This window comes from Marmota monax, unplaced genomic scaffold (assembly GCF_021218885.2).
Source record: "Marmota monax isolate L192 unplaced genomic scaffold, Marmota_monax_Labrador192_F-V1.1 WCK01_AAM20220418_F8-fsc00187, whole genome shotgun sequence".
NCBI lineage: Eukaryota > Metazoa > Chordata > Mammalia > Rodentia > Sciuridae > Marmota > Marmota monax.
In genome coordinates, this window is record NW_026694837.1 from 3559745 (window position 1) to 3587174 (window position 27430).

Sequence of the window (27430 nt, forward strand, 5' to 3'; positions counted from 1 at the left end):
GCCTGGCATGCATGTGGCCCGGGTTGATCCTCAGCACCACATACAAAGATGTTGTGTCCGCCGAAAACCAAAATAAATAAATAAATATTAAAAATTCTCTCTCTCACTTTCTCTTTAAAAAAAAAATGTGGACAGGGGTGAAGTTGATGCTCTTTTTCTCCCTGCTTATTCTCTATTTTTCAAATTTTCTGTATTGTTTGGCTCAATAAACACTGAAAAGAAAACTCACTCTCTTTCTGCTCACAAGAAGCTTAAAGCTTTGCAGGTGGGAAAAGGAAGAAAAGGAGGAAGGAGACAACTGAAGGTGGTAGTTGTCACTGAAAAGAGATACTTAATTTATAGCATATGGCTCTGAGAGGTATGCCAGGGAAGATAAAGCTTGAAGTTCTCAGAAGGGGCTGGGGTTGTGGCTCAGCGGTAGAGCACTTGCCTAGCATGTGCAAGGCCCTGGATTTAATCATCAGCATGACATAAAAATTAATAAAATAAAGGTATTGTGTTCAACTAAAAAATAAATATTAAAAAAAAAGAGTTCTCAGAAGTCTGCTTAAGACACTCTACATATTATTATAAAACAATATGAACAGAATAAAACTAGACAAACTCTGTACTATACACTTATGATTGCCTTTTTAATAGTCAACATATTTATCAATTCTTTTTAATTTTTTAAATATTTATTTTTTAGTCGTAGTTAGATACAATAGCTTTAATTAATTTATTTATTTTTGGCAGTGCTGAGGATTGAACCCAGGGCCTCGTCCATGCTAAGTGAGTGCTCTACCGCTGAGCCACAACCCCAGCCCTATCAATTCTTATACTACAGTAAAAAATACCTTATAGTCAACAATGATCTGATAGTCATATCAATCATATCACATTAATGAAGACTGATGTGGGGCTGGGGGTGTAGCTCAGTGGTAGAGCACTTGTCTAGCACGTGTGAGGCATTGGGTTCGATCCTCAGCACTGCATAAAAATAAGTAAATCAAATAAAGGTACTGCATACATCTATACCTATTAAAAAAAAAAAAAACTGATGTGAACTCCCCATTCTGCTGATTTACATAAAGATACAACTCAGACTCTACTCCAAAAGGGCTAGGATATAGCTCAGTTGGTAGTTCACTTGCCCAGCATGCAGAAGGCCTGAGTTCAATCCCCAACACCACAAAAACAAAACAAATATTCCTAAATATTCTAATTAATAAGTCTGAAGGGGGCTAACTTTCTATATTTTTTAAAATTTCAAGAGAGGGTTTTAATGCCCAATAATAGCAGAGAACATCTAATGCAAAATCTGTATTCCTAAAACCTTAAAAAAGGTTCTGAGATTCTAGGTGTTTGCAATGAAAACAAAGCCAGCAAACTAAACAGGTGATGACTGACAACTATATTTTCTACATTGGTTTTTGTTTCTTGATGAGGTCCTCAGTACTGGCTCCTGGGAACTTTTAAACAAATGTTAATGCTTGGGGTCCATCTCCAGAGACTCTTGTTTAAGTGACCTAGAATAGAGCCTGGTATTTCTCAAAACTTCCCAGGTGATTCTAAATGAATACAACTGGATAATTTTTTCTCAAAGGCATTTTTATGATTATAAGCTTGAACAAGCAGTATACAACACTATCACACTAAGCTACAGAGTAAATATTAGCAAGCCATGATTGTACTCCCTTCCTCATTTTATTCATACCCAGTTCAACATGAATTTGTACTTACTTATATGTCATTTATTTATAAAAGTGGCCAAATGTGGTAAAGGGTGTGTTCTGTTATTTCCAATTACAGCACTGAATACCTCAAGAACATGCACTCTTGGTTTTAGTTTCTTTTTATCTTTTCAAGTGCTTAATTAAGCAAGAGATTCAGATGAAAAGAGTTATAGTTACTTTAGAAATTCATTTTTACTTCTAGAAATATCAAGAAAAGTTAAATAATGGGCGGCTGTGGATGTGGCTCAGTTGTAGAACATTTGCCAGGCATCCTGGGGCCCTGAGTTTGATCCCCAGCAACACACATACACACAAGTTAGTCACAAACATTACTTCTTTGATAGCTTTACCCCCCCCCCCCAAAAAAAAAACAAAAAAACAAAGGATTTTACTCTAAAAAGGTGTCAAGGCACGGTTAAAAAAACTTTCAGGTTTTTAAGTTTAAAAGAAGTAAACCACCTACTTTCCATTTCATCCTTTGAATTGAATAAACTCAGAACTTACCAGTCTGCATGGCAAAGGACCAAACAATGGTTTATCTTCATCACTCAGAATTCTTTCTGCAGATTAAAAATGATTAAGATGATAATTTTGCTATGCATACATTTTGTTATGATCATTGAAAAAGTGCAAAACCAACCCTTTCTTTAGAAAGCATAATATTGTCAGGTTTTGAAATCTTTAAGACTTTCATAAGAATTTCATATGAAAAGTAAAAATAAAGCCATATTCCCTCAGTTTATAAGACACTGTAATGTAACTGCCACCAAAACCCATTCTGTTGCTGTGGTTAATTTTTAAAGTGTCAAATTAGCATTGTGTCAGTTTACTATACTTATTATTTCTCCATATTTTTGTCTACTCTTAACACCTCATTGAAAACCAGGACTCTACACAGAATTCCTATCAATGTATGCTTGTGACTTAAAAGAGAAATGACCATCAGTCTCTTACCTATGCTCTGAATGGTGTATGCACAACTACCCCAACACATTATGGGCACCCGGGGATCTTCTTCATTGGGATGAACCTTTAGTCCCACCTTATAAGTAGCAGTTCCAAATGTTGTTAGCATTTCCTTTATGCTCTCAGAATAAGGATTCCTGAAATGGATATATACATAGTAGTTCAAAATAAGTTGTATACATCAATAAAAATGATTCAGTGTTTTTTCTCTCTCTCTCTCTCTCTTTTTTTGTGCCAAGGATTACACTTAGAGGTGCTTTACCATTGAGCTACGTCCCATCTTTTTTTTTTTTGGAGAGAGACAGAGAGAGAGAGAGAGAAAATTTTTTAATATTTATTTTTTTTAGTTTTCGGTGGACAACATCTTTATTTTATTTTTTTATGTGGCGCTGAGGATCGAATCCAGCACCCCGCACATGCCAGGCGAGCGCATTACCGCTTGAGCCACATCCCCAGCCCCTGTCCCATCTCTTTTTAAAAAAATTTTTTGTTTTCAGACAGGGTTTTGTGAATTGCCCAGGCTGACCTTCAACTTATAATCCTCCTGCCTCAATCTCCCAAGCTGCTGAGATGGCAGGTGTGTGCCACTGTGCCCAGTGAAAGAGTTCAGTTTCTTTATTTTTTAAAAGTTTGTTCTTTTTAGTTATACATGAAAGTAGAATGTACTTTAACATATTACACATACATGGAATAAAACTTCCCATTCTTGTGGTTGTACATGATGTGGGGTTACACTAGTCATGTATTCATATATGAAGATAGGAAAGTTGGGCTGGGGCTGGGGCTCAGTGGTAGAGCACTCGCCTAGCACATGAGAGGCCCTGGGTTTGATCCTCAGCACCACATAAAAATAAATAAATAAAGATATTGTGTGCAACTACAACTAAAAAACAAATATATTTAAAAAAAAAAACATAGGAAAGTTTTGTCTGATTCATTCCACTATCTTTCCCATTCCCATCCCCCAACAGTTCAGTTTCTTAAACGCTCTTTCCCATATAGGAAATGAACCATTTAACATGTATTTAGAGATAATTATATGTAAAAGAATAATCTGGGACAGCAAACTGTCCCACTGTCCCTGCCTGAGAGGAGTTTTGCTCTTTGGGTCAGCAGCTGGGAGGAATAAAGTTGCAAACAAGGCAATAGACAAAAGTCTACAGAATGAACTATGGGGCCCTTAGCCCTCTTTCAGTGATGCATACCCACTGCCACACACTGCTTTTTCCAGTGAAGAATTCTAAGGAGCAAGTTGTTCTACACAACTGAGACTAGTGATGGCTTGATCACCTGGCTGTGAGGCTCACAAGTCAACAAGCTCTAAGTTATCCATCAAGTACCCAATGACCTCCTTACTGTCAAAGATCAACTAACATTTAAAAACATCAAAGAGATAAATCAAAACAAGCAGGGGGGAAAAAAAGAAGAAGAAGATATCAGGGAAAACAGAGATAAGTTAAAAGAAAATCAGCCAGGCAGTTGTAATCTCAGCAGCTTGGAAGCTGAGGCAGGATTGCGAGTTCAAAGCCAGCCTTAGCAACTTAGTCCTTAAGCAACTCTGCAACTTCCTGTCTCTAAATAAAATATAAGAAAGAGCTGGGGATGTAGCTTAGTGTTTAAGTGCCCCTGGGTTCAATTCCTGGTAATTAATAAATAAATAAATAAATACGAAAAGAATTTAGAGGATCAATCTAAGAAGGATAATGGTGAGCTGTTAGTAATACTACTCAAAGAACAGAAAATGAAAGGAGAAAATTATCTAAGAAAGTACAAACAACAATTAAAAAAAACTCTCAGAAATAAAGACACCTATCTTTGGATTCAAAAGGCTTACTGAAAACAACTAAATAAATGAAAAAAGATTCACATAACAAGAAATGTCAGAGAAATTTAACTCTGGGGACAGAAGGTCCCAACTGTTTCTAGAAGTAATAAAGTTGCGCAACAGAAGTCATAATGGCATTACCTTCTCAATGGATCCTAGAAGTTAGAAAAACAATGCCTTCAAAATCTAGATGAAATATTACTTCTAACCTAGATTTCCACACACAAATTATCAATCAAGCTTATGGATATAATAAACATTACTGGGGCTGGGATTGTGGCTCAGCGGTAGACTGCTTGCCTAGCACGCGCGGGACCCGGGTTCAATCCTCAGCACCACATAAAAATAAAGGCATTGTGTTGTGTCCATCTACACATAAAAAAATAAATATAATAATAATAATAATAATAAACATAAACATTACTTCAGACATGAAAATTTAACATCTAGGTATCCTTTCTTGGGACTCTGAAGAATCTATCAGTTCAGAGGGAGTAAGGAAAGATGAAGATATATGATCTAGAAAACAAGAGGAGCATGATCAGGGAAAAGCTCCAGGGGGAATGGTACAGGAGGATAGAGCTGTGAAGCTGTGCGGGGGAGGGGTCCAGGACAGAGTGTATGATAGGTCTGAGCAGTTATAAACTCAATTGCCAGGCTTCTGACAGACCAATTGCACCATTCAGAAACAAAACAAAACAAAACAAAAACAGCTAGAAATATATACATACATATACATATATATATATATATATATATATATATATACACACACACACACACACATATAGAAAATCAAGTACAGGAAAAGGTAATTATTAACTATAGGAAAGACAAAAGGAAATACAATATGCAACTTATATCAGAAGAGACAGTTCTAAATACTGACAATTGATTTAACCAAAATATGATATAATTTATCAGTCAACAGAAAGATAATGTTGAATTAGAAATATGGAGGTAAATACTAGAAGAGACAAGTAAAATGACAGAATTGGGGGTGGAGAGAGGAGCATGGGAGATAGAGGACTGATGTTTGTTTCCTATTAAAGCCATTCAATTCTCTATGCATTGAATTACTTAGTAAACACCAGGGACAGATTCCAGGTGGTTATACATGCATGTCACCTTACCCTCATAATAACTATGAGTCATCCTTACTTTACAGATGAGGGAATTGGGGTTTAAAGAGGTTAAGCAATTTGCTTAAAGTTACAGTTAACAAGCATTGGTGCTGGGAACTGAACCAAGTTAGTCTAGTTAAAAATCTATACATTTTGTAATTAATTGGCTATGGGGTAAAAACAGGATTGAAAATACTGATTTTGATCCTGGGTTACTAAGAGTTTTATGGGTCCATAGTAGAAACATGGAAGTCAGAAGTTTAGTGGGGAAACTGAGTAGTTTGTGGAGTTATATGTCCTGATGAGATATCAAGGATCCTTAGATGGAAACTGCAGGAAGTTGGCAATGCAAAATAGAAGAGGTTGATAAGAGTCAAACATGCCACATGGTTTAGATTTTTTTTTTTCCAATATACTGAAACAAATACCATCCTGGAATTCAAGATCAGTATTCAAGATCCGTATTCTGTAACATTTGCTTTCTAGCTTGCCAAATCATATTCCTACTACCTGCTGACTTAATTCCAAATGGACTAAATATAAAAGAAGTAAAATAATATACTCACTTAGGATGAAAATTAGGCCTGAACCCTTCAGGGAGCTGTAATTCACCCATATTCTCTGAATTCTTTGAAGAGGCAGTATCTATAGAAACAGGCATTTTATACCATTATTTAATAGATCGCAACACTTTTCTATGTTTCGGTCATGTAGGCAAAAAACAAAAACAAAAACCAGGAAAAAAATGTTCCATTAATAAACACTGGCATAATATCCATATAAAGCATGAAAAAATACCATTGCTTTGGTTGAATGAGGTACTTTCTTCAGTTACTTAGGCTTTTCCTCGTGATAGAGTCAAAAGAATATGCTATTTTGTTTTTGTGAAAACCAATGATATAAATTCTGCTCATATTGTTTCTCCAAAGTCATAAGTGCAGTGCACCTTCTATGAAACTTGGGGAGCCTTTGATGCAGCTAACAATAAAGCCCACCATGAACTACAGTTAGCTTTTTAATAATCTCCTTCATCCCAGAAGATTATTGACAAAATGGAATAAGTGGGAAATATTTTCCATAAATTCCCATGAGCTTGTATATTTTTAAGGTATGAAAAGTAACGCAGTAAGATAAAATTCAGTTGTCAAGACAAAGAAAATTAAAATGAATCAAAATTTTAAATGGAATCTTTCTCTTTTAAATGATTTCTTCTGAAAATATATTTTCCAATCATTTCAGACTTCAGAGGAAAAAAATAAAGAAAATGGGTTACCAGAACTTACTGGGAGTGCTTTCTTCTTTCCTAAGAACCTGTAATGCTTTTATTTGCTGAGATATTGTTCTAATCCATTGACTCAGATTTGGTTGGTCTGAAAAATTTGACCTGCTAGAAAAGATTATAGAGAACATTTAGTACTTTATTTGTAGTTACTAAATATACAAAAGACTTCTTAAATCATCACAGGTAAGTACTTTTGACACATTTCAATTTTTTTTTTTTTTTTTAAAGGCAAGAGGAAATTTGCTGCCTTAAAAAAACCTGAATAGGGCTGGGGCTATAGCTCAGTGGTACAGCGCCTGCCTCGCACATGTGAGGCCTGGGTTTGATCCTCAGCACCTCATAGAAATAAATAAATAAAGATATTATGTCCATATACCAAAAAAAAAAAAAAAAAAAAAAAAAAAAATCCCTGACTGGTCAATGGAAATAAAAACATTAAGGTCATTAGGTGGTAATAACATTGTTTAAAACTTTACTTTCAAGACAGATGCAGTTGTGCATGCCTGTAATCCCAGCAATTTGAGAGGCTGAGATAGGAGGATCATGAGTTCAAAGGCAGCCTCAGCAACTTATCGAGACCTTGTCTCAAAATAAAATATAATAAGGGCTTAGGAATGTGGCTAAATGCCCCTGAGTTCAATCCCTGGTACCAACAAAACAAAACTTTATTTTTTTCAGTGCTGCAATTTGCTGGAATTTCTTAAATATCATAATCAATACCACTAATATTTATTAAGTGCTCACTATGTGACAAGCTATTAGCAAAAGCACTTTACTGTATTAGATTTAATCCTCAAATATTCACATTTATATATTACTGTCTCTGTTTTACTGATGAGGAAACTGAGGTTTAGAGCTATGTAACTTGAATAAGGCCACAAGACACAAGGTGGCATTCAAATTCAGTTCTGTTAGACTCCAAAGACTGTATTCTTTTTGTATTATTACTGTCTTCAATTATAACTAAAACATACTTGACTCTCATGGGATAAGAAAATAAAAAACGGAACCACCAAAACTACAGGTGAAAGTCAACAAGTGTGATTTCTCCCTATATGCAGTAAATCTATAATCATAATGATTATTATTTATTTGTATGTGTGGTGCTGGGGATTAAATCCAGGGCTTTGCACATGCTATATAAGTGCTCTACCACTAGAGCTATGTTCCTAGCCCAGTGATTAATTTCTTTATTTCCTCATTCTTTTATTGGTGCACTACAATTGTACTACTGATGGGTTTTGTTTCATATATTTGTACATGCACACAATATAACAATATAATTTGGCCAATATCACTCCCCAGCATTTTTAATGATTAATTTTTTATTAGTTCAAATGAAGGTGTCAATATGCACCACTACATTCCTTTATATTAAAACACATCAGCTTACATTGAAACCTACTGTGGTAGCATAGATTAAAACGTCAAAGTGTGAACTCATAAAATTCAAAGAAAAACCTGACTCTGCTTTGAATTGAATGCAAATAATTATACAGAAATAAATGACTTATGTTCATAAAACTTAAATTAGTACAGGTTGAATATCACTTATTCAAAATGCTGTGACTAGAAAGAAGTATTTCAGATTTCGGATATTTTCTGATTTTGGAATATTTATGTATAGCACCCCTAATCTGAAAATTCAAAATCTAAATCCTCCAAAATCTGAAATTTCTTAAGTGTCATGTAGGTCCATTTCAGATTAGATATTTACAATCTGTATTTGTGCATATAAAGCAGATAGGAGAATTCTAAATTGAGAAATGAAGTTCAGATTTCAATAGTACACAGTATCAAATTAACGTGAAATGAGTATGTCCAGTACTGCTATTGAAGTACCCTAAAAGTGTCTAGTTAAGTTGCCTAGACTGGTTTTGAACTTGTGATCTTCCTGCAAGGAGGCACCCTTGGGTGGCTCAGGAACTTTCCATTTTAAACACCTTGTTAAGGCTGGGTGTGGTGGTGCACACCTGTAATTCCAGCAATTCACGAGGCTAAGAAAGAAGGATTGCAAGTTCAAGGCCAGCCTCAGAAACTTAGTGGTATCCTGTCTCAAAATAAAAAATAAAAAGGGCTGGGGATGTAGTTCAGTGGTTAAGTGACCCTGGGTTTAATCCCCAGTACCTCTCAAAACAACAAAAACAAATAAAAACAAAACACATTGTTACTGTTTGAATATGCAGTGTCCTCCCAAATCTCCTGGGTTAATGTACCAATGTTGAGAGGTGAAATGACTAGATTATGAGAGCTGTAACCTAATCAGTCCTTCCCAGTTTGAACAGACAAACTGGGTAGTAATGTTAGGCAGGTGGGGCATGGCTGGAGGAGGTGGGTTACTGGGGCCATGCCCTTGAAAAGTTCACCTTCCCTGAGGCGCCCCTTCCTCTTTCAGCTTCCTGACCACCAGGAACAGAAATCTTTCCTCTAATTCATCCATAATCCATGATGCCCTACCTCACCTTGGGCCCAGAGAGACAGAACCTGCAGACCATGGACTGAACCTCTGAAGTCATGAGCCCAAATAAATGTTTCCTCCTCTAAGTTGTCTTGTTAGGTATTTTGGACACAGTGAGAAAAGCTGACATACACATCAACAGATTTTCATGTTACCAGTTTTACTGAGCATTTTTTATAACACGTGAGGGAGATATTTAAAGTAAAGTGCCTAGATTAAAAAAAAAAAGTCTTATGGGCACTTTGCCTAGCATGTGTGAAGCACTGGGTTCAATCCTTAGCACCATGTAAAAAATAAAGTAAGGGCATTCTGTCTATCTACAACTACAAAAAATAAAAATAAAAAAGACTTATTTTTCATGAATACACAGAGATTTTATATCTTCTATAGTATTTATGGGTGAATAAGAAACCTGAATTTTGGCCTGTTCCTCCCTGAAAATCAAAATCATAACCCATAGGTTGTTAGAAGTAATAACTAGATGAAGTTATTTTATTTCCCAGGAAAGTACCTGGAAAACATTATGCAATTACCTACGGAGAGTTTCTTATTATTATTATCTTGAAAACAAACTATTGCTTTATTCTAAGGCATCATGAGCCAAAACTTACCTGTTAAAAATATTTCTTGGAGGGAGCAACAGAGGAATAACAGTATTACTCAAGCATTCACAAAGCGGGCAAAGGAACTCTCCATTTTCTACATCGTAACTTGTATGTAAGCGTAACCTCTGTTGCCTTCGCTGCTCTTTAGCTTGAACGGAATCAAAATACCTTTACAATTAGAGAACAGGAGGCATAAAAAAAAATGGTAATTTATTTCAACAAAAGTCATAAGCATCAACATTTTAAGGATTTGTTTCTACAAATCCTTAAAAAATAAACTGAATTATTTTAACACTGGTACTATAATTCTTAAGTTGTTTTAACAATCAAAATGGATTGACAGTTTTAAAACAGGAAGAAAAAAAATGACTTGCAAACAAGTACTTTAGAAGCAACAACAGAAACTTCTGATACGATGGCTGTCTGGTCACTTCCACAGGGCTGACTTGTTTGGGGCAGTTCATGATAACTCAGTAAGCACAGTGCTAGGATAATAATACTGACTTGTTGATTTTCAGAAGCATAGAAAGTATCAAGGTAGAACAAATTTAGTGTTATCTCATCCTAACATAGGAGTCCTTACAGACCTTGGGGAGTAATAAAGTAAGGACTAACATCATTAGAATCAAGAGCTATTCACCTTGGATCTGAGGAAAGACAAAATTATTTTTCTAGAGCTTATCCCATTGTAAAAAGCCTTTTTTCCCCCCTCTAGTTTATTACCTAACACAGATCTACACCCTTCTTTGGAGGGATAACAAAGAGACAGATATAAAACTACACTAAAAAAATATATTTGACATACTTTGAAATTTCTAATAACTCCTTTATACCTATGACAAAACAAATCACTTTCATTATTAGGCAAACAATATGGAGTTTTTCTTTCAACACCTTAAGTTCTTTTTCATTTTCATCTACAGTGGAATTTCCTTTATTTAAAAATTCAATTTTGCACCTTCAAATAAGCTAGTATTAAGAATATAAATTACCTTTGCCAACAATGGGCATGCATAATGTGCCCACAGCTACCTGTGTGTGTTCCGCAAGACAGATCAGGGTGCATGAATAATGGATCATATTTTTCTGCATTATAAAACAAACAAAAACAAAACAACAACAAAATCCAAGCATTTAGTTTTCCTATAATAAATGTGCAACTTTAAATTTGTGAAATCCTTGATAAGGACTTGTAAACTTGAAATAAAATGCTAATTTTTTCCTTTCATTTAGGCTATCAATAATTTTTCTTAGGGTAGCAATAATTTATTCAAGACCCTGGATTATTTAGGAAGCTGAACTATCTAATTTTCATCACTTTGAGAAAATTAATTAAACATTCCCATCTGCAAACTGAAATTGGAACTCTGTATTTAAGTAGTTAGTCCTCCACATTCTTGAGTTCCACATCCATAGATTCAATCAAAAGGAGAACAAAAATATTAGGGGAAATAAAATTGTACCTGTATTGATAAACAAACTATTCCTTATCATTATTCCCTAAACTTACAGTGTAACAACTATTTACACAGAATTAACATTGTATAAGGTAATTAAGTAATCCAGAGATGATTTAAAGTATACAGAAGGATGTACACTGGTTACATGCAAATACTATGCCATTTTGTTTGTATAAGGGACCTGAGTGCGTGAAAATTTTGGTGTCCATTGGGGTTCCTGAAACCAATTCCCAAGACTACATGTTCAATCTTTGGGCATCCAGAGATTCTAATTCCCTCCATCATGTCGTCATGCCCTGAGCTCAAGGTAAAAAGGTTAGTCTTCATGGGACTGTGTGTCACAATGAACTCTAATAAAAAAGATGTTCTGACAATAAAGGGTGCTCCCTAGAAGACTCTGCCTATGAAGACACTCATGCATATAATAATCACAGTCACTGTACTAGAGCCAAACTGATAAAAGAATTATCTAAGCTTATACTACATCAGATGAGAAGGAAAATTAATTCAGAATTTTTTGTTCTGGGTATTAATTTTTATATTCAAAAGGAGAAGACAAGATAAATATCTTCTTGAGTTTTTTGAGTTTTCTATATATATTAATATAACCCTAAAATTCCATAATACTCTAGAAAGAATTACTAGAGTTTCAATATGCTTTATATATCAGGACAATGAAAATATAAAAACATAAAGAAAATCTTTTATGATATAAACTGTGAAAATATTTGGAAAATCCACTTGTAGCCAGTCTTTTCTTTCGCAATATGTTAAACAAAATTAGGAACTCTATCTTTGACTCAGAATAAATTTATAAAGCACACAGTTCAAAGAACCATTTTTTAAAGATGAAACTTTTTTTTTTTTTTTTAATAACTGGGATGCTTCAAGAGTCACATTATGAAGATTTTGCTTGTAGAGAGATTGCAACCCTACCAGTGGGCCCTTTAACCTTCTATTCTTCAATGTGAGCTCTTGAACCTTCTTTACTGTGAAAGTGTTTTGGAAATTCCTAATTTGGAAATTCCTGGTTAAAGAAATGCTTTGGAAATTTCTAAGACAGTTTCTTACTCTCAAAGTTGATTGGTTATCACACGTAGGAATATACACGTAGTAAACAAGCTAAAGATGACAAACATAAAGGTGTGCTGTTCAGATCTCCCTGTGGGAATGAATGATACTCCTTCAAGTCTTGGAAGAATATTTATTATCCATCTTTGAGAGAAAACTGGCTGGGCCTCTTTCATGGTGATTTGCAACCAGTCATTTATCAGATTTAGGGTAAAAGATACAGTTTTCTCACCCCAATTCAGGGTAATTCTGATAGGTTATCAGGCTCCAGAGCTCCCATTAGGCTGGCTGAGGCCCTTTGGGGAATACATTATAGCTCAATGTCTCACTTTGCTCAAATCTGCTTCTTTTCTTTCTAAAGATGTTGATCCCAAGGCTCTCCCTAATAAAAGTCCTGCACAGTAGTCTCTGTTTCAAAATGCTCCTTTCTGTGGTAGATATCACTATTCTAAGTCCAAATCTGGCTCTAGGCTTGCTACTCTCATAGGTAACTCACAGCACTGTTCTCAATAATCCACTCTGGTTCTATCTATGAGACAAAGTAATTACTATTATTTCAATGTATCAACAAAGTATGGACTTTATAAGTATGCTGAATGACAGGAAAGACGATTAAATACCACAGTATGTTACTATCACATCACAAGAAAAGCTTTTATTTGAATTTCTCCTATTTATCAGTTGTGTGCTTCTGGCTTGATATTTAACTGGTAGAGTGGTTCCATATCTATCTAAGTTAATTCCTGACAACTCACCTGCTAAAGATAGCACCATACCTCTGGAGTTAATGTTAGATCAATAAAATCTCTAAACACTAACAACCACATTAATTGGTAGTCATTATTAAGAGGATAAGGACCTGGCTATGACTTACCTGGATCCTGAATAAATTTTCTTCTGTTTTTTGACAATACAGTAGATCTTTGAACAAATGCTGCTAAGACCATTGCCCTGCTTTCCACGTTAACTTCTTGTTCTTCTTGACACAATATACAGGTAACAAACTGTCTTTGTTCAGGGACCTGAGTTTGTGCTGGGCCCAGTGCTATAAGTTTCACATCTGAAACCACAGGGCTGTAACAAAAAGGTTATGAACATAATGAATTAGTGTAAAGGGTTTCTATAGAATCATAAAACAGTAGACTCCAGGTATGTACCTTTTTTTTTTTTTTTTTAGAATGTACTAAGAATTTTTATCGTGCAAATAAAAGATCATAATAGAAGACAAATAAATTAGTTGTTCTGACAATTTTGGACTTTAGTGCTTCTCTATGAGAGGGTCAGTTCCTATGTAAACAAAAATCAGCTGGGATTGTGGCTCAGAGGTAGAGCACTCGCCTAGCGTGGGCGGGACCCGGTCTGACCCTCAGCATCACATAAAAATAAAGGCATTGTCGCCCGCGCCCGGAACAGGCCCAGCGACCCGCCGGCGTGGTAGACACGTCACCCCAATTGGAGTAAGGGCAGAGCAGAGCCGCCGCCCGCGCCTGCAAGGTAGGCAGACCTGCCACCGACCGGCAGAACAGGCCCAGGGGTCCGCGGGCGTGGTAGACACATCACACCAATTGGAGGAGGGGCAGAGCAGAGCTGCCGCCCGAGCCTGCAAGGTAGGCAGACCTGCGACCGACCGGCAGAACAGGCCCAGCGACCCGTCAGCGTGGTAGACCGATCACCCCAATTGGAGGAGGAGCACAGCTGCCGCCCGCCCCTGCAAGGGAGACTTTTCAACTATACAAGAGCAATATAAATATATAGGGGGAAAATTTCAATAACACAACAGTTTCACCAAGCAGAAAGAAACGCGAGCAGTATGAAAAGACAAGTAAAGAAAGGACCACAAGCAATGCAGGTCAACTCAACTTTAGAAGAGGTAATAGCTGCAGCAGATGGAATGTCAGATAAAGAATTCAGGATACACATGCTTCAGATGATCTGGAGTCTCAAGGAAGACATTAGACAGCAAAATCAGACAATGAAAGATCACTTCGACAATGAATTACATAAACAAATCCAAGAAGCAAAAGATCAACTATACAGGGAGATAGAGGTTATAAAAAACAAACAAACAGAAATCCTAGAAATGCAGGAAGCAATAAACCAACTTAAAAACTCAATGGAGAATACTACCAGCAGAGTAGAACACTTAGAAGATAGAACGTCAGACAATGAAGACAAAGTATTTCAACTTGAAAAGAACACAGACAGCTCAGCAAGACTGTTAAGAAACCATGAGCAGAACATCCAAGAAATATGGGATAACATAAAGAGACCAAACTTAAGAGTCATTGGGATACAGGAAGGTATAGAGGTCCAAACCAAAGGAATGAGCAATCTATTCAATGAAATAATACGAGAAAACTTCCCAGACTTGAAGAATGAGACAGAATCCCAAGTCCTAGAAGCCTACAGGACGCCAAATGTGCAAAATCATAAGAGATCCACACCTAGACACATTATAATGAAGATGCCCAACATACAGAATAAGGAGAGAATTTTAAAAGCTACAAGAGAAAGGAAGCAGATTACATTTAGGGGTAAACCAATCAGGATAACAGCTGATCTTTCAACACAGACTCTGAAAGCTAGAAGATCCTGGAATAACATATTTCAAACACTGAAAGAAAATGGGTTCCAACCAAGAATTGTGTATCCAGCGAAATTAAGCTTCAGGATGGAATATGAAATTAAAACCTTCCACGAAAAACAAAAGTTAAAAGAATTTGCAGCTAGAAAACCATCTCTTCAAAACATCCTTGGCAAAACATTACAGGAAGAGGAAATGGAAAATAACAATGAAAACCAACAGTGGGAGGTAGTATAGTAAAGGGGGGAAAAATAATCAAAGAGGAAAACAAACCATGTTTAGTAACATAAATAAACAAATATGGCTGGAAGAACAACCCATATCAAAATAATAACCCTAAATGTTAATGGCTTAAACTCACCAATTAAGAGACACAGGCTAGTAGAATGGATCATAAAACAAGACCCAACAATATGCTGCCTACAGGAGACGCATTTGATAGGAAAAGACATACATAGACTGAGGGTGAAAGGTTGGGAAAAATCATATCACTCATATGGACTTCAGAAACAAGCAGGAGTGTCCATACTCATATCAAATAAAATAGATTTCAAGCCAAAGTTAATCAAAAGGGATAAAGAGGGACACTACATACTGCTCAAGGGAACCATACACCAACAAGACATAACAATCATAAATATATATGCCCCAAACAATGGTGCAGCTATGTTCATCAAACAAACTCTTCTCAAGTTCAAGAGTCTAATAGACCACCATACAATAATCATGGGAGACTTCAACACACCTCTATCACCACTGGACAGATCTTCCAAACAAAAGTTGAATAAGGAAACTATAGAACTCAATAACACAATTAATAACCTAGACTTAATTGACATATATAGAATATACCACCCAACATCAAGCAGTTACACTTTTTTCTCAGCAGCACATGGATCCTTCTCAAAAATAGATCATATATTATGTCACAGGGCAACTCTTAGACAATATAAAGGAGTAGAGATAATACCATGCATCTTATCTGATCATAATGGAATGAAACTGAAAATCAACGATAAAAGAATGAAGGAAAAATCATGCATCACTTGGAGAATGAACAATAGGTTACTGAATGATCAATGGGTTATAGAAGACATCAAGGAGAAAATTAAAAAATTCTTAGAGATAAATGAAAACACAGACACAACATATCGGAATCTATGGGACACATTGAAAGCAGTTCTAAGAGGGAAATTCATTGCTTGGAGTTCATTCCTTAAAAAAAGAAAAAACCAACAAATAAATGATCTCATACTTCATCTCAAAATCCTAGAAAAAGAAGAGCAAAACAACAGCAAAAGAAGTAGAAGGCAAGAAATAATTAAAATCAGAGCCGAAATTAATGAAATTGAAACAAAAGAAACAATTGAAAAAATTGACAAAACTAAAAGTTGGTTCTTTGAAAAAATAAATAAAATCGACAGACCCTTAGCCATGCTAACGAAGAGAAGAAGAGAGAGAACTCAAATTACTAGCATACGGGATGAAAAAGGCAATATCACAACAGACACTTCAGAAATACAGAAGATAATCAGAAATTATTTTGAATCCTTATACTCCAATAAAATAGAAGATAGTGAAGGCATCGATAAATTTCTTAAGTCATATGATCTGCCCAGATTGAGTCAGGAGGATATAGACAACCTGAACAGACCAATATCAATTGAGGAAATAGAAGAAACCATCAAAAGACTACCAACTAAGAAAAGCCCAGGACCGGATGGGTATACAGCAGAGTTTTACAAAACCTTTAAAGAGGAACTAATACCAATACTTTTCAAGCTATTTCAGGAAATAGAAAAAGAGGGAGAACTTCCAAATTCATTCTACGAGGCCAACATCACCCTGATTCCTAAACCAGACAAAGACACTTCAAAGAAAGAAAACTACAGACCAATATCTCTAATGAACCTAGATGCAAAAATCCTCAATAAAATTCTGGCGAATCAGATACAAAAACATATCAAAAAAATTGTGCACCATGATCAAGTAGGATTCATCCCTGGGATGCAAGGCTGGTTCAATATACGGAAATCAATAAATGTTATTCACCACATCAATAGACTTAAAAATAAGAACCATATGATCATCTTGATAGATGCGGAAAAAGCATTCGACAAAGTACAGCATCCCTTTATGTTCAAAACTCTAGAAAAACTAGGGATAACAGGAACATACCTCAATATTGTAAAAGCAATCTATGCTAAGCCTCAGGCTAGCATCATTCTGAATGGAGAAAAATTGAAGGCATTCCCTCTAAAATCTGGAACAAGACAGGGATGCCCTCTCTCACCACTTCTGTTCAACATAGTTCTCGAAACACTGGCCAGAGCAATTAGACAGACGAAAGAAATTAAAGGCATCAAAATAGGAAAAGAACTTAAATTATCACTATTTGCAGCAGACATGATTCTATACCTAGCAGACCCAAAAGGGTCTACAAAGAAACTATTAGAGCTAATAAATGAATTCAGCAAAGTGGCAGGATATAAAATCAACATGCATAAATCAAAGGCATTCCTGTATATCAGCGACAAATTCTCTGAAATGGAAATGAGGACAACCACTCCATTCACAATATCTTCAAAAAAAAAAAAAAAATACTTGGGAATCAACCTAACAAAAGAGGTGAAAGACTTATACAATGAAAACTACAGAACCTTAAAGAGAGAAATAGAAGAATATCTTAGAAGATGGAAAAATATACCCTGTTCATGGATAGGCAGAACTAACATCATCAAAATGGCGATATTACCAAAAGTTCTCTATAGGTTTAATGCAATGCCAATCAAAATCCCAACAGCATTTCTTGTAGAAATAGAGAAAGCAATCATTAAATTCATATGGAAAAATAAAAGACCCAGAATAGCAAAAACAATGCTAAGCAGGAAGCGTGAATCAGGCGGTATAGCGATACCAGACTTCAAACTATACTACAGAGCAATAGTAACAAAAACAGCATGGTACTGGTACCAAAACAGGCGGGTGGACCAATGGTACAGAATAGAGGACACAGAAACCAATCCACAAAACTACAACTATCTTATATTTGATAAAGGGGCTAAAAGCATGCAATGGAGGAAGGATAGCATCTTCAACAAATGGTGCTGGGAAAATTGGAAATCCATATGCAACAAAATGAAACTGAATCCCTTTCTCTCACCATGCACAAAAGTTAACTCAAAATGGATCAAGGAGCTTGATATCAAATCAGAGACACGGTGTCTGATACAAGAAAAAATTGGCTATGATCTACATACTGTGGGGTCGGGCTCCAAATTCCTCAATAGGACACCCATAGCACAAGAGTTAATAACTATAATCAACAAATGGGACTTACTCAATCTAAAAACTTTTTTCTCAGCAAAAGAAACAATAAGAGAGGTAAATAGGGAGCCTACATCCTGGGAACAAATCTTTACTCCTCACACTTCAGATAGAGCCCTAATATCCAGAGTATACAAAGAACTCAAAAAATTAAACAATAAGAAAAACAAATAACCCAATCAACAAATGGGCCAAGGACCTGAACAGACACTTCTCAGAGGAGGACATACAATCAATCAACAAGTACATGAAAAAATGCTCACCATCTCTAGCAGTCAGAGAAATGCAAATCAAAACCACCCTAAGATACCATCTCACTCCAGTAAGATTGGCAGCCATTATGAAGTCAAACAACAACAAGTGCTGGCGAGGATGTGGGGAAAAGGGTACACTTGTACATTGCTGGTGGGACTGCAAATTGGTGCAGCCAATTTGGAAAGCAGTATGGAGATTTCTTGGAAAGCTGGGAATGGAGCCACCATTGGACCCAGCTATTCCCCTTCTCGGTCTATTCCCTAAAGACCTAAAAAGAGCATGCTACAGGGACACTGCTACATGGATGTTCATAGCAGCACAATTCACAATAGCAAGACTGTGGAACCAACCTAGATGCCCTTCAATAGACAAATGGATAAAAAAAAAATGTGGCATTTATACACAATGGAGTATTACTCTGCATTAAAAAATGACAAAATCATAGAATTTGCAGGGAAATGGATGGCATTAGAGCAGATTATGCTAAGTGAAGCTAGCCAATCCCTAAAAAACAAATGCCAAATGTCTTCTTTGATATAAGGAGAGTGACTAAGAACAGAGTAGGGACGAAGAGCATGAGAAGAAGATTAACATTAAACAGGGATGAGAGGTGGGAGGGAAAGGGAGAGAGAAGGGAAATTGCATGGAAATGGAAGGAGACCCTCAGGGTTATACAAAATTACATACAAGAGGAAGTGAGGGGAAAGGGGAAAAAAAAATACAAGGGGGAGAAATGAATGACAGTAGAGGGGGTAGAGAGAAGAGGTGAGGGGAGGGGAGGGGGGATAGTAGAGGATAGGAAAGGCAGCAGAATACAACAGACACTAGTATGGCAATATGTAAATCAATGGATGTGTAACTGATGTGATTCTGCAATCTGTATACGCGGTAAAAATGGGAGTTCATAACCCACTTGAATCAAAGTGTGAAATATGATATATCAAGAACTATGTAATGTTTTGAACAACCAACAAGAAAAATTAAAAAAAATAAATAAAGGCATTGTGTTGTGTCCATCTACACCTAAAAAAAAAAAATTTTAAATAAATAAAAACACAGTTTCTAAGATATGTGTTGCAAGAAGATATGAAGCTCATTTTGGTGAAAAATGTTTTTGTTATTTTGAATTTTTCCATCTCTTCTCCAAAAAAATTTTAAGCTCTGACCTGAACAAAAAAATTGAAATAACTGAAATAATTGACCTAATTTTACATGAACTCCCAAGGCAGCAAGTATAGTTCAATGGTAGAGTACTTGCCTGGCATGTGCAAGGCCCTGGGTTCAATCCCCAGGACCACAAAAAACAAACAAACAAAATCTTAACCTCCATTTGTTAATATCAAATCAATAGCCTTAATTTTCTCCTTTTAGGAAGTTTCCAACCAAATTGGAGTTAAACTAATCTCACTTTAAAGTGCAAGAAAGGATATGTAAAACTAGTGTTTGTTCTGTGACATGGAAAAGAGAAGCAGCCCTCCAACAGCAGTGGCATGAGGTACCAAGAAGCATGAAGAACTGGCTACCAGGACAAAGTAATCCATAGGGTGACCAAAGAGCAAGGAGAGTCCAGTTTTAGCTTAGAAAAGAGGGGCCCTTGCCAAGTCTAGCTGTTAACTGTACCTAAATCTTAAACAGGTCTTAGGTCCCCCTAAGCTGCAGCACAGCATCAGCCACGTCGAGAAGGCCAAATTCACCCAAACTTGCCAGCAGATACCTCTACACCATGATTTGTCAATGCTCATGTTGATGGTGGTAAAAAGAAGCCTAGGTTATGGAATAGCATAAACATTATTTATCTAGTAAGCAATAATCAAAGTTATGGTCTGGGGTACTAATACAAAAAAGTTCCCCAAATATCACTGCTGAGATTTTTTAAATCTGACTTTAAAACACTACGAAATGGTTTCTTCCACTCAAGGACAAGCTTTGCACTGATGTTTCTCAGAATTAATTTTGTGTCTACTTTTAGTGTCAGTTTGAGAGTGTTTTTTTTTTTTTTTTTGCGGGTGGGGGGGCAGGTAACCAGGGATTAAACTCAGGGTCACTCAACCACTGAGCCACATCCCAGCCTATTTTATTTGGAGACAAGGTCTCAGTGAGTTGCTCAGTGCCTTGCTGTTGCTGAGGCTGGCTTTGAACTTGCAATCCTCCTGTCTCAAGCCTCTGGAGCCACTGGGATTCCAGGCATGTGCCACTGTGCCCAGCTTTTTTTTTTTTTTTTTTTAATATACCATTCCTATGTTATAGCCAAGGCAAAAGGAGGATAAAGAACAAGAAACCCTCTATCCTGAGTACCTGGGATAGAAAGTACTCTAAAATCCAGTGGGTGTGAGCACATTCAAGTCATGCAATTTGAGATTATGGGTCCACGGCAGTTGTTTCTTCCTTTCTATTGCTGGGACATCCATCTTGGGTGGCTTGATGGTTGCTGGATCTTCAGCCATTCAGGTGACCTGGGCACAAATCAACTCCATGGGAGAGGGCTTTTGGGCTCCTTTTCAGTCATGGATGGCAAAACCTCCAGAATCAGGCTTCTGAAGAGGTCAGGGTCCAAAAAGTCACCATTTATCTGACGAGTTTCTGTCCTTTCCTGGATCTATGGTGCTAGGATTTGGACGAGGTAAGGATACAGAGGAACCAGAAGACCAGCCTCTGGGCCTCTGCTTAGGGAAAGAGTGAGGGGTGTTGCTTGGAATGTACTAGGCTGATGCAGGCTGCTTTTGTTATTTTTTCCACTCTGTAGCTTTAGTTTGTGAAATGCTTGCAATACTAAGAGATACTTTGCCTCCTTGGTAGTAAGGCCCTTGTGGGGTGTATAGCTAGCGTCTCTCAGTCCTGCCTGGGTCTGTTTTGTAATCAGAGAATTCATGATAACATGGGTAACTCTGGGACCTTGTCCATACTATCAGTGACTGTTGATAGGGTCATGGCAGGAAGGTTACACTGACCTCTCCTTCCTCCTCCTTGGCAACATGCTGATACTTGTGCTCTGGAATCACCGACTTCTAGGAGATGCTGCCTATGTCTGATGGAAGAAGAGTTATGGGTGCTGGGTCCTTAAGGGCATCATCATAGCTGAATGGGCAGGGTAATCTTGCCTAAAGGCCCAAGAACAGGTACTTCTGGTTGTCTTGAAGCGCTGAAAAAACTGGAATCCAGGTGTTTTTTCTACATATAATTTTGGAGCTGAGTCCTTGCCACTACAGTGAAATAATGTCATGACTATGCTCACTGACAGGTGTGAATGAGGAACATTGTCCAGATGTTGCAAATTGGCAAAGCTTCCCAAGAAGACTCCATTCAGAGGTTCTGTTCTCCAGAAAACTCCAAGGTGTCTGTGGTCCAGTCTCTGGCACTAAAGTGGGTCCAAAAGAGGTTGTGGCACAGTCCATACCCAAGCAATCGTGAGAGTGGCTGCAACACCACAGACTAGAGAGCACAAGCTCCAGGAATACAGATATTTAATGACTTGAACAGTCAGGAATCTTTTATAAAATATACTAAAACCATCTCCTTAGAATAGAGGGCACAGAGACTAACCCACATAATTACAGTTATATTAGACAAAGGCGCCAAAAACATACATTGGAGAAAAGATAGCCTCTTCAACAAATAGTGCTGGGAGAACTGGAAATCCATATGCAATAAAATGAAAATTAAACCCCTCTCTCTTACCATGCACAAAACTCAATTTAAAGTGGATCAAAAGCCTAGGAATTAAACAAGAGACCCTGCGTCTAATAGAAGAAAAAGTAGGCCCCAATCTCCATCATATTGGATTAGGTCTCTACTTCCTTAATAGGATTTCTATAGCATAAGAATTAAAATCAAGAATTAATAAATGGGATGAATTCAAACTAAAAAGCTTTTTCTCAGCAAAAGAAACAATAATTGAGGTAAATAGAGTGCCTAAAGCTTGGGAGCAAATTTTTTCCACTTGCACATCAGATAGAATGCTAATCTCTAGGGTATATAAAGAACTCAAAAAGCTATGCACCAAAAAACCAAATAACCCAATCAATAAATGGGCCAATGAACTGAACAGACACTTCTCAGAAGATGATATACAATCAACCAACAAATATATGAAGAAATAAGGGCACACTCTTACACTGCTGGTGGGACTACAAAATGGTGCAGCCAATATGGAAAGGAGTTTGGAGATTCCTTGGAAAACTTGGAATAAAACCACCATTTGACCCAGCTATCCCACTCCTTGGTCTATACCCAAAGGACTTAAAAACAGCATACTACAGGGACATAGTCACATCAATGTTAATTGCAGCACAATTCACAATAACTAAACTGTGGAACCAACCTAGATGCCCATCAGTAGATGAATGAATAAAGAAAATGTGGTATTTATACACAATGGAATATAACTTAGCAATAAAAGAGAATAAAATCATGACATTTACAAGTAAATGGATGGAGTTGGAGAATACAATGCTAAGTGAAGTTAGCCAATCACAAGACACCAAATGCCGAATGTTTTCTCTGATACAAGGAGGCTGATTCATAGTGGGGTTGGGAGGGGAAGCATGGGAGGAATAGATGAACTCTAGATAGGGCAGAGGGAAGGAGTAAGTGTATTCTTTCAAGAATGTTGAGGATCTCATGTGGAAAATACTTTAGGTGTCTATAGTCAAAGATTTCTAAGATTAATTTCTTTAGGTGGATGGCACAAAACTTAACTAACAATTCTACTAAATTACTTAGGACTAAAAATATACTCCTGAAGAAAAAGAAAAGAAACACTTCCCTAACTGAAAACTACTCTAGTCAAGACATTTAAGAAATTGTGATTACTTTCTTTACCTATTATCAAGAACAGTAGAGGTAGAGGAATCCAGTTCTAATGTCTGCTGAAAGAGCTCTTTGTTCTCATCAATAAAGTGTCGCTGCATCTCAGACATCTGGGCCATGATTTTTTCTCTACGCAGTCTGGCAATCTCAGCCTTTCTTTTCCTCTCAGCTTTGTCTTTGTCTCTTGAACTCTGAAATTATAATTCATTCAATTAGACCATCAGATGCAAAATGAACATTTTCTTTCCCAAAGCAGAGATGTATATTTAGTATCAATATTCAAAACTATTCTACAATCTTGCTTAGCCCAAAGAAGAGATCTTCAAAATAATATTAAAAAAAAAAAAAAAAAAAAAAACACAAAATAACCACCCCTCCAAAAAAAATTGCCCACAAATAAATGTATTTGTGGCACATTTCTTGGAATTTAATGTTTGTGAATAATATCAACTTACTGCAGATGAATTTAATTTGCTCATACTAAACTTGCTACAATTTGTCAGTATTATCACACTTTACTTTCTTTTTCTTTTTGTAGTGCTGGAGATTGAACACAGGGACTCATGCAAGACATTTACTTTTCTTTTTTGGGCGGAGGGGTTCTGGGGATCAAATCCAGGGATACTCAGCCACAGAGCCACATCCCCAGCCATATTTTCTATTTTATTTAGAGACAGGGTCTCGCTGAGTTACTTGGCACATTGCTTTTGCTGGGGCTGGCTCTGAACTCATGATTCTCCTGCCTCAGCCTCTTGGGATTACAGGTGTGTACCACCATGCCTGCAGGCATGTACTTTTTTTTACCTCTTCCACTATAGTTCCTTCTGTCTCTGCCACAGGACTGGTAGATGAACTCTCTCTTATCTTCTTAATAGCATTAAAAGTCTAAGACAAAAAAATAGTATCAGTTACCCTGAAATTATGAAATATTATCACAACAAATATTTAATGTTTCTCACAATCAGAGCAGTTTGAAAGATGTTACCTTTAAAATCCACCTAATCATATCTTTGTGGACTTCCAGGTAGGGGGCATTTTGTAGTGTCTCCAGCATAGCTAGGATGCTTGGAGAATTGTTTGGTGCTTCACCAGGTTCTAAGGCAGAAAAAATAAAAGGCAAAATAACACTAGCTGACAATTTACAGAGCTTAGTCTTGTCTACAAGAAGATGAATGTAGGTGCTTATCATTATCTGTTGCTTATCATTTAATTACAGCCTTACTTAATAGATTATTAATACTTATAGAGATTATTAATACTTCTTGAGAATGTGACATATGTCTTAGAGTTCATCAAGCAATCATAATTCACTTCTTACACCAAATTATTAACATAGCTTCTAGCAATATTAAATGAAAACTCACCAAAAAAATCTGGTTTGAGATTTTATAAGTCTAAGAAAATGAATTAGGGTTATAGGGGTGCACATATGTATAAATATATCTATTTACTTGAACCTTTTCTTTAATAAAAGGTATATTCAAAATAAAACAAAATTTTTCCCTTAAAAATTAATTGCTTCTGTATTTGAAGAAAATAAAAGTCAAGACCATATTCAAGAGTACCTTTAATCCAATATTAGCTAATTTAGTTTGTAGTCAGAAATGTCAAATTATTGATTTTCTTGATTTAAGTGCTGACATTCTGGCAAAACATTCTTCTTTCCTAAGAGGAGAAGGGATTGAACCATGTGATCTTGAATATTCTTCCAGATCTAAAATTCTGTGGTTGTGCTTTAGGAATCTGACTCTAGATGAGAGGATTCTTTTTTTTTTTAAACAAATAAATATATATTGTGTGTCTTATTTAAAAGAAATATTTTAAAAGAATAAGAGTAATGTCCAGAAAAAAATGATGATTGTTTTAAAAAAGAAAGAAGGGGAAAGGGTGAACTTGATATTTAATGATGAGTAAATGAAATCAGGGAGCTGTCTTTGCAGTTATTCTAAAGTAAAAGCATTAGAGACAAAGAAAACAGGAGGTTCAACATTAATCCATGGGAAGAATATCAAGAGAAAAAAAGGAGTAGGGAAAGGCTGGCACCCACAAAGACAGTCTTCAGTGGCAACAGGCAGTTTCTCCTCTTGCTTTCATTTACTTGATGAAGGCAAAAAGGCAAACTAGAGATCTAGCAGTAAAGAGGACCACTTCCTCCTCTGTCCTCAGTAGTAGAGGATAGTATTCTCACAGTCCTTATCATTTAGGAAGAAATGGCACTGAATAAAGTTATAGAAATAATCCTTTTCAATTCAGGAATTCGTAAATCCTATCACAAGACCATAAATTCATTTATAAACATTTAGCACATGGCTGATTGCGGGTCTGGGCAAGGCAAGCACAAGCTGAGCCTGTCAACTCTGGCACCAGAAAGCAGGGTGATGAAAAAACACTAACAGACTAGGTGAAAGGGACACAGAAACTGCATGAACTCCTATTGACCAAAAGTGGCATGATCTGAGAATCAATAGGAACAATAATAATAACTGTAACACACTGAATAAATAAAAATGTACAAGTCATATTTTTTAAAAAACACACACAAACTGTAAAGATTCAAAGTTGTTATCCGTAACAGGTAATTATTAGACCAAATGCTTATTCTAAAAATTAATAAAAGCTTATTTTTAAGAGGTTAAATATGATGTCTACAACAAATGGTTCAAAGGTACACAAATATAAACATGAATATCCCTGAATATTAACAACTGAGTCTAGGTGGTAGGTATGTGGGTGTTTATTGTACAACTCTCAACTTGTCTCACATTTCCGAAAGTTTTAAAATAAAAATGAAAAATATTTTCCTGGCCTTCTTAGAAAAAAATAAAAAGAAACAATTACTTTGCATAAAATTACAATCCAATCCCCTACAGCTAATTTTATTTTCAACATTATACAATCTTATGTTTTTGTAAAATAACTAAAAAAAATTAAAATGAAATCCTGCAATCCCATCTACTATGGAGGCTGAGGCAGGAGGATTTAAGTTTGAAGACAGTCTGGGCAACTTACATCCAGTTTCAAAATAAAAAAGAAGAAGAACCAGGAGTATGGCTCAGTGGTAGAGCGCCTCTAGGGTTTTGTCCCCAGTACTGGAGGGAAAAAAAAAAAAAAAAAATCAACCAAAAACCCCTCCCCCACACATCTATTTCCTAAAGATAAATGTATGTGCTATACCAGTTTCAACCTAAGAACTCCTCAATATTTTTTACTGTTTATGAATTAAAATTTATGCATCTCAAGTATGTGTAGGCCCCAAGTATTTTTATATTAAGATCTAATATGATACCTTTAACACAAAGATGAAATATGTGGCCTCAAATATTTGAATTCAACATTACCTAAATAGAACTTACATAATCAAATAAAAGAAGTTATAAGTGATTATTTGAAATCACTTACATTTTGCGTTAGTTCAGTTAAAAAGTGTATACATACTTGAAATCTTCTGAGTGAAGGTAAATGTTACTACATGCTCTTCCATGACATTCTCTAAATGTTGTTTTTCTTCTTGTAGTGCCATTCCAATTAAATGTAACACCTCAAATAAAATGTTTTGTTAACTTTTTAGTAAAATAATCAAGTATATATTCTTATTTCATATAACAAAAATAATTAACTCATGATTGAAAAGTTAAATCAAGTTATTAAAGATTAAATGCAATAAGAAACAATTCTAAATATTATTTTTTATTGAATTCAAAGACTGAGGTTCATTTTATAATAAAAAAATTCTCAGTAAGGAAATGAAATTTTCTATTTTAGAGTTAAAATATTAGGGCAAGCTAAAATTACTATAAACTATGGCCAAGCAATTCATGTAATACATAATGTTCAGTTTTGTTCCATACCTACACTTCAGTCTTAAAAAAAATATCTTATGATATTCATTGGCCAAATAATTACAGAGCTGAAGGTGTCTATATTAATCATCCAAGAGTCATATTTTTATCTC

The 27430-nt window shown here is 36.0% G+C and overlaps 1 protein-coding gene and 1 pseudogene across 6 annotated transcripts in view; both read right to left on the minus strand.

The window, feature by feature from the left end:
• Ubr2 (ubiquitin protein ligase E3 component n-recognin 2) overlaps positions 1 to 27430 on the minus strand; it is a 96875-nt gene that overhangs the window by 19767 nt on the left and 49678 nt on the right. For 5 of the 6 annotated variants that reach the window (XM_046426109.2, XM_046426107.2, XM_046426108.2 and 2 more), the window contains 11 exons: positions 26914 to 27016; positions 24464 to 24573; positions 24283 to 24363; positions 23491 to 23669; positions 13381 to 13580; positions 10968 to 11061; positions 9982 to 10143; positions 6914 to 7017; positions 6197 to 6275; positions 2670 to 2818; positions 2220 to 2275 (listed from right to left, as the gene is read on the minus strand). In XM_046426109.2, coding sequence (XP_046282065.1) covers positions 2220 to 2275; positions 2670 to 2818; positions 6197 to 6275; positions 6914 to 7017; positions 9982 to 10143; positions 10968 to 11061; positions 13381 to 13580; positions 23491 to 23669; positions 24283 to 24363; positions 24464 to 24573; positions 26914 to 27016 — 1317 coding nt within the window. The remainder of the gene's footprint in view (positions 1 to 2219; positions 2276 to 2669; positions 2819 to 6196; positions 6276 to 6913; positions 7018 to 9981; positions 10144 to 10967; positions 11062 to 13380; positions 13581 to 23490; positions 23670 to 24282; positions 24364 to 24463; positions 24574 to 26913; positions 27017 to 27430) is intronic. The other variant, XM_046426110.2, reaches the window with a different exon arrangement.
• Positions 13587 to 23479, minus strand: LOC131423482 (putative monooxygenase p33MONOX; annotated as a pseudogene).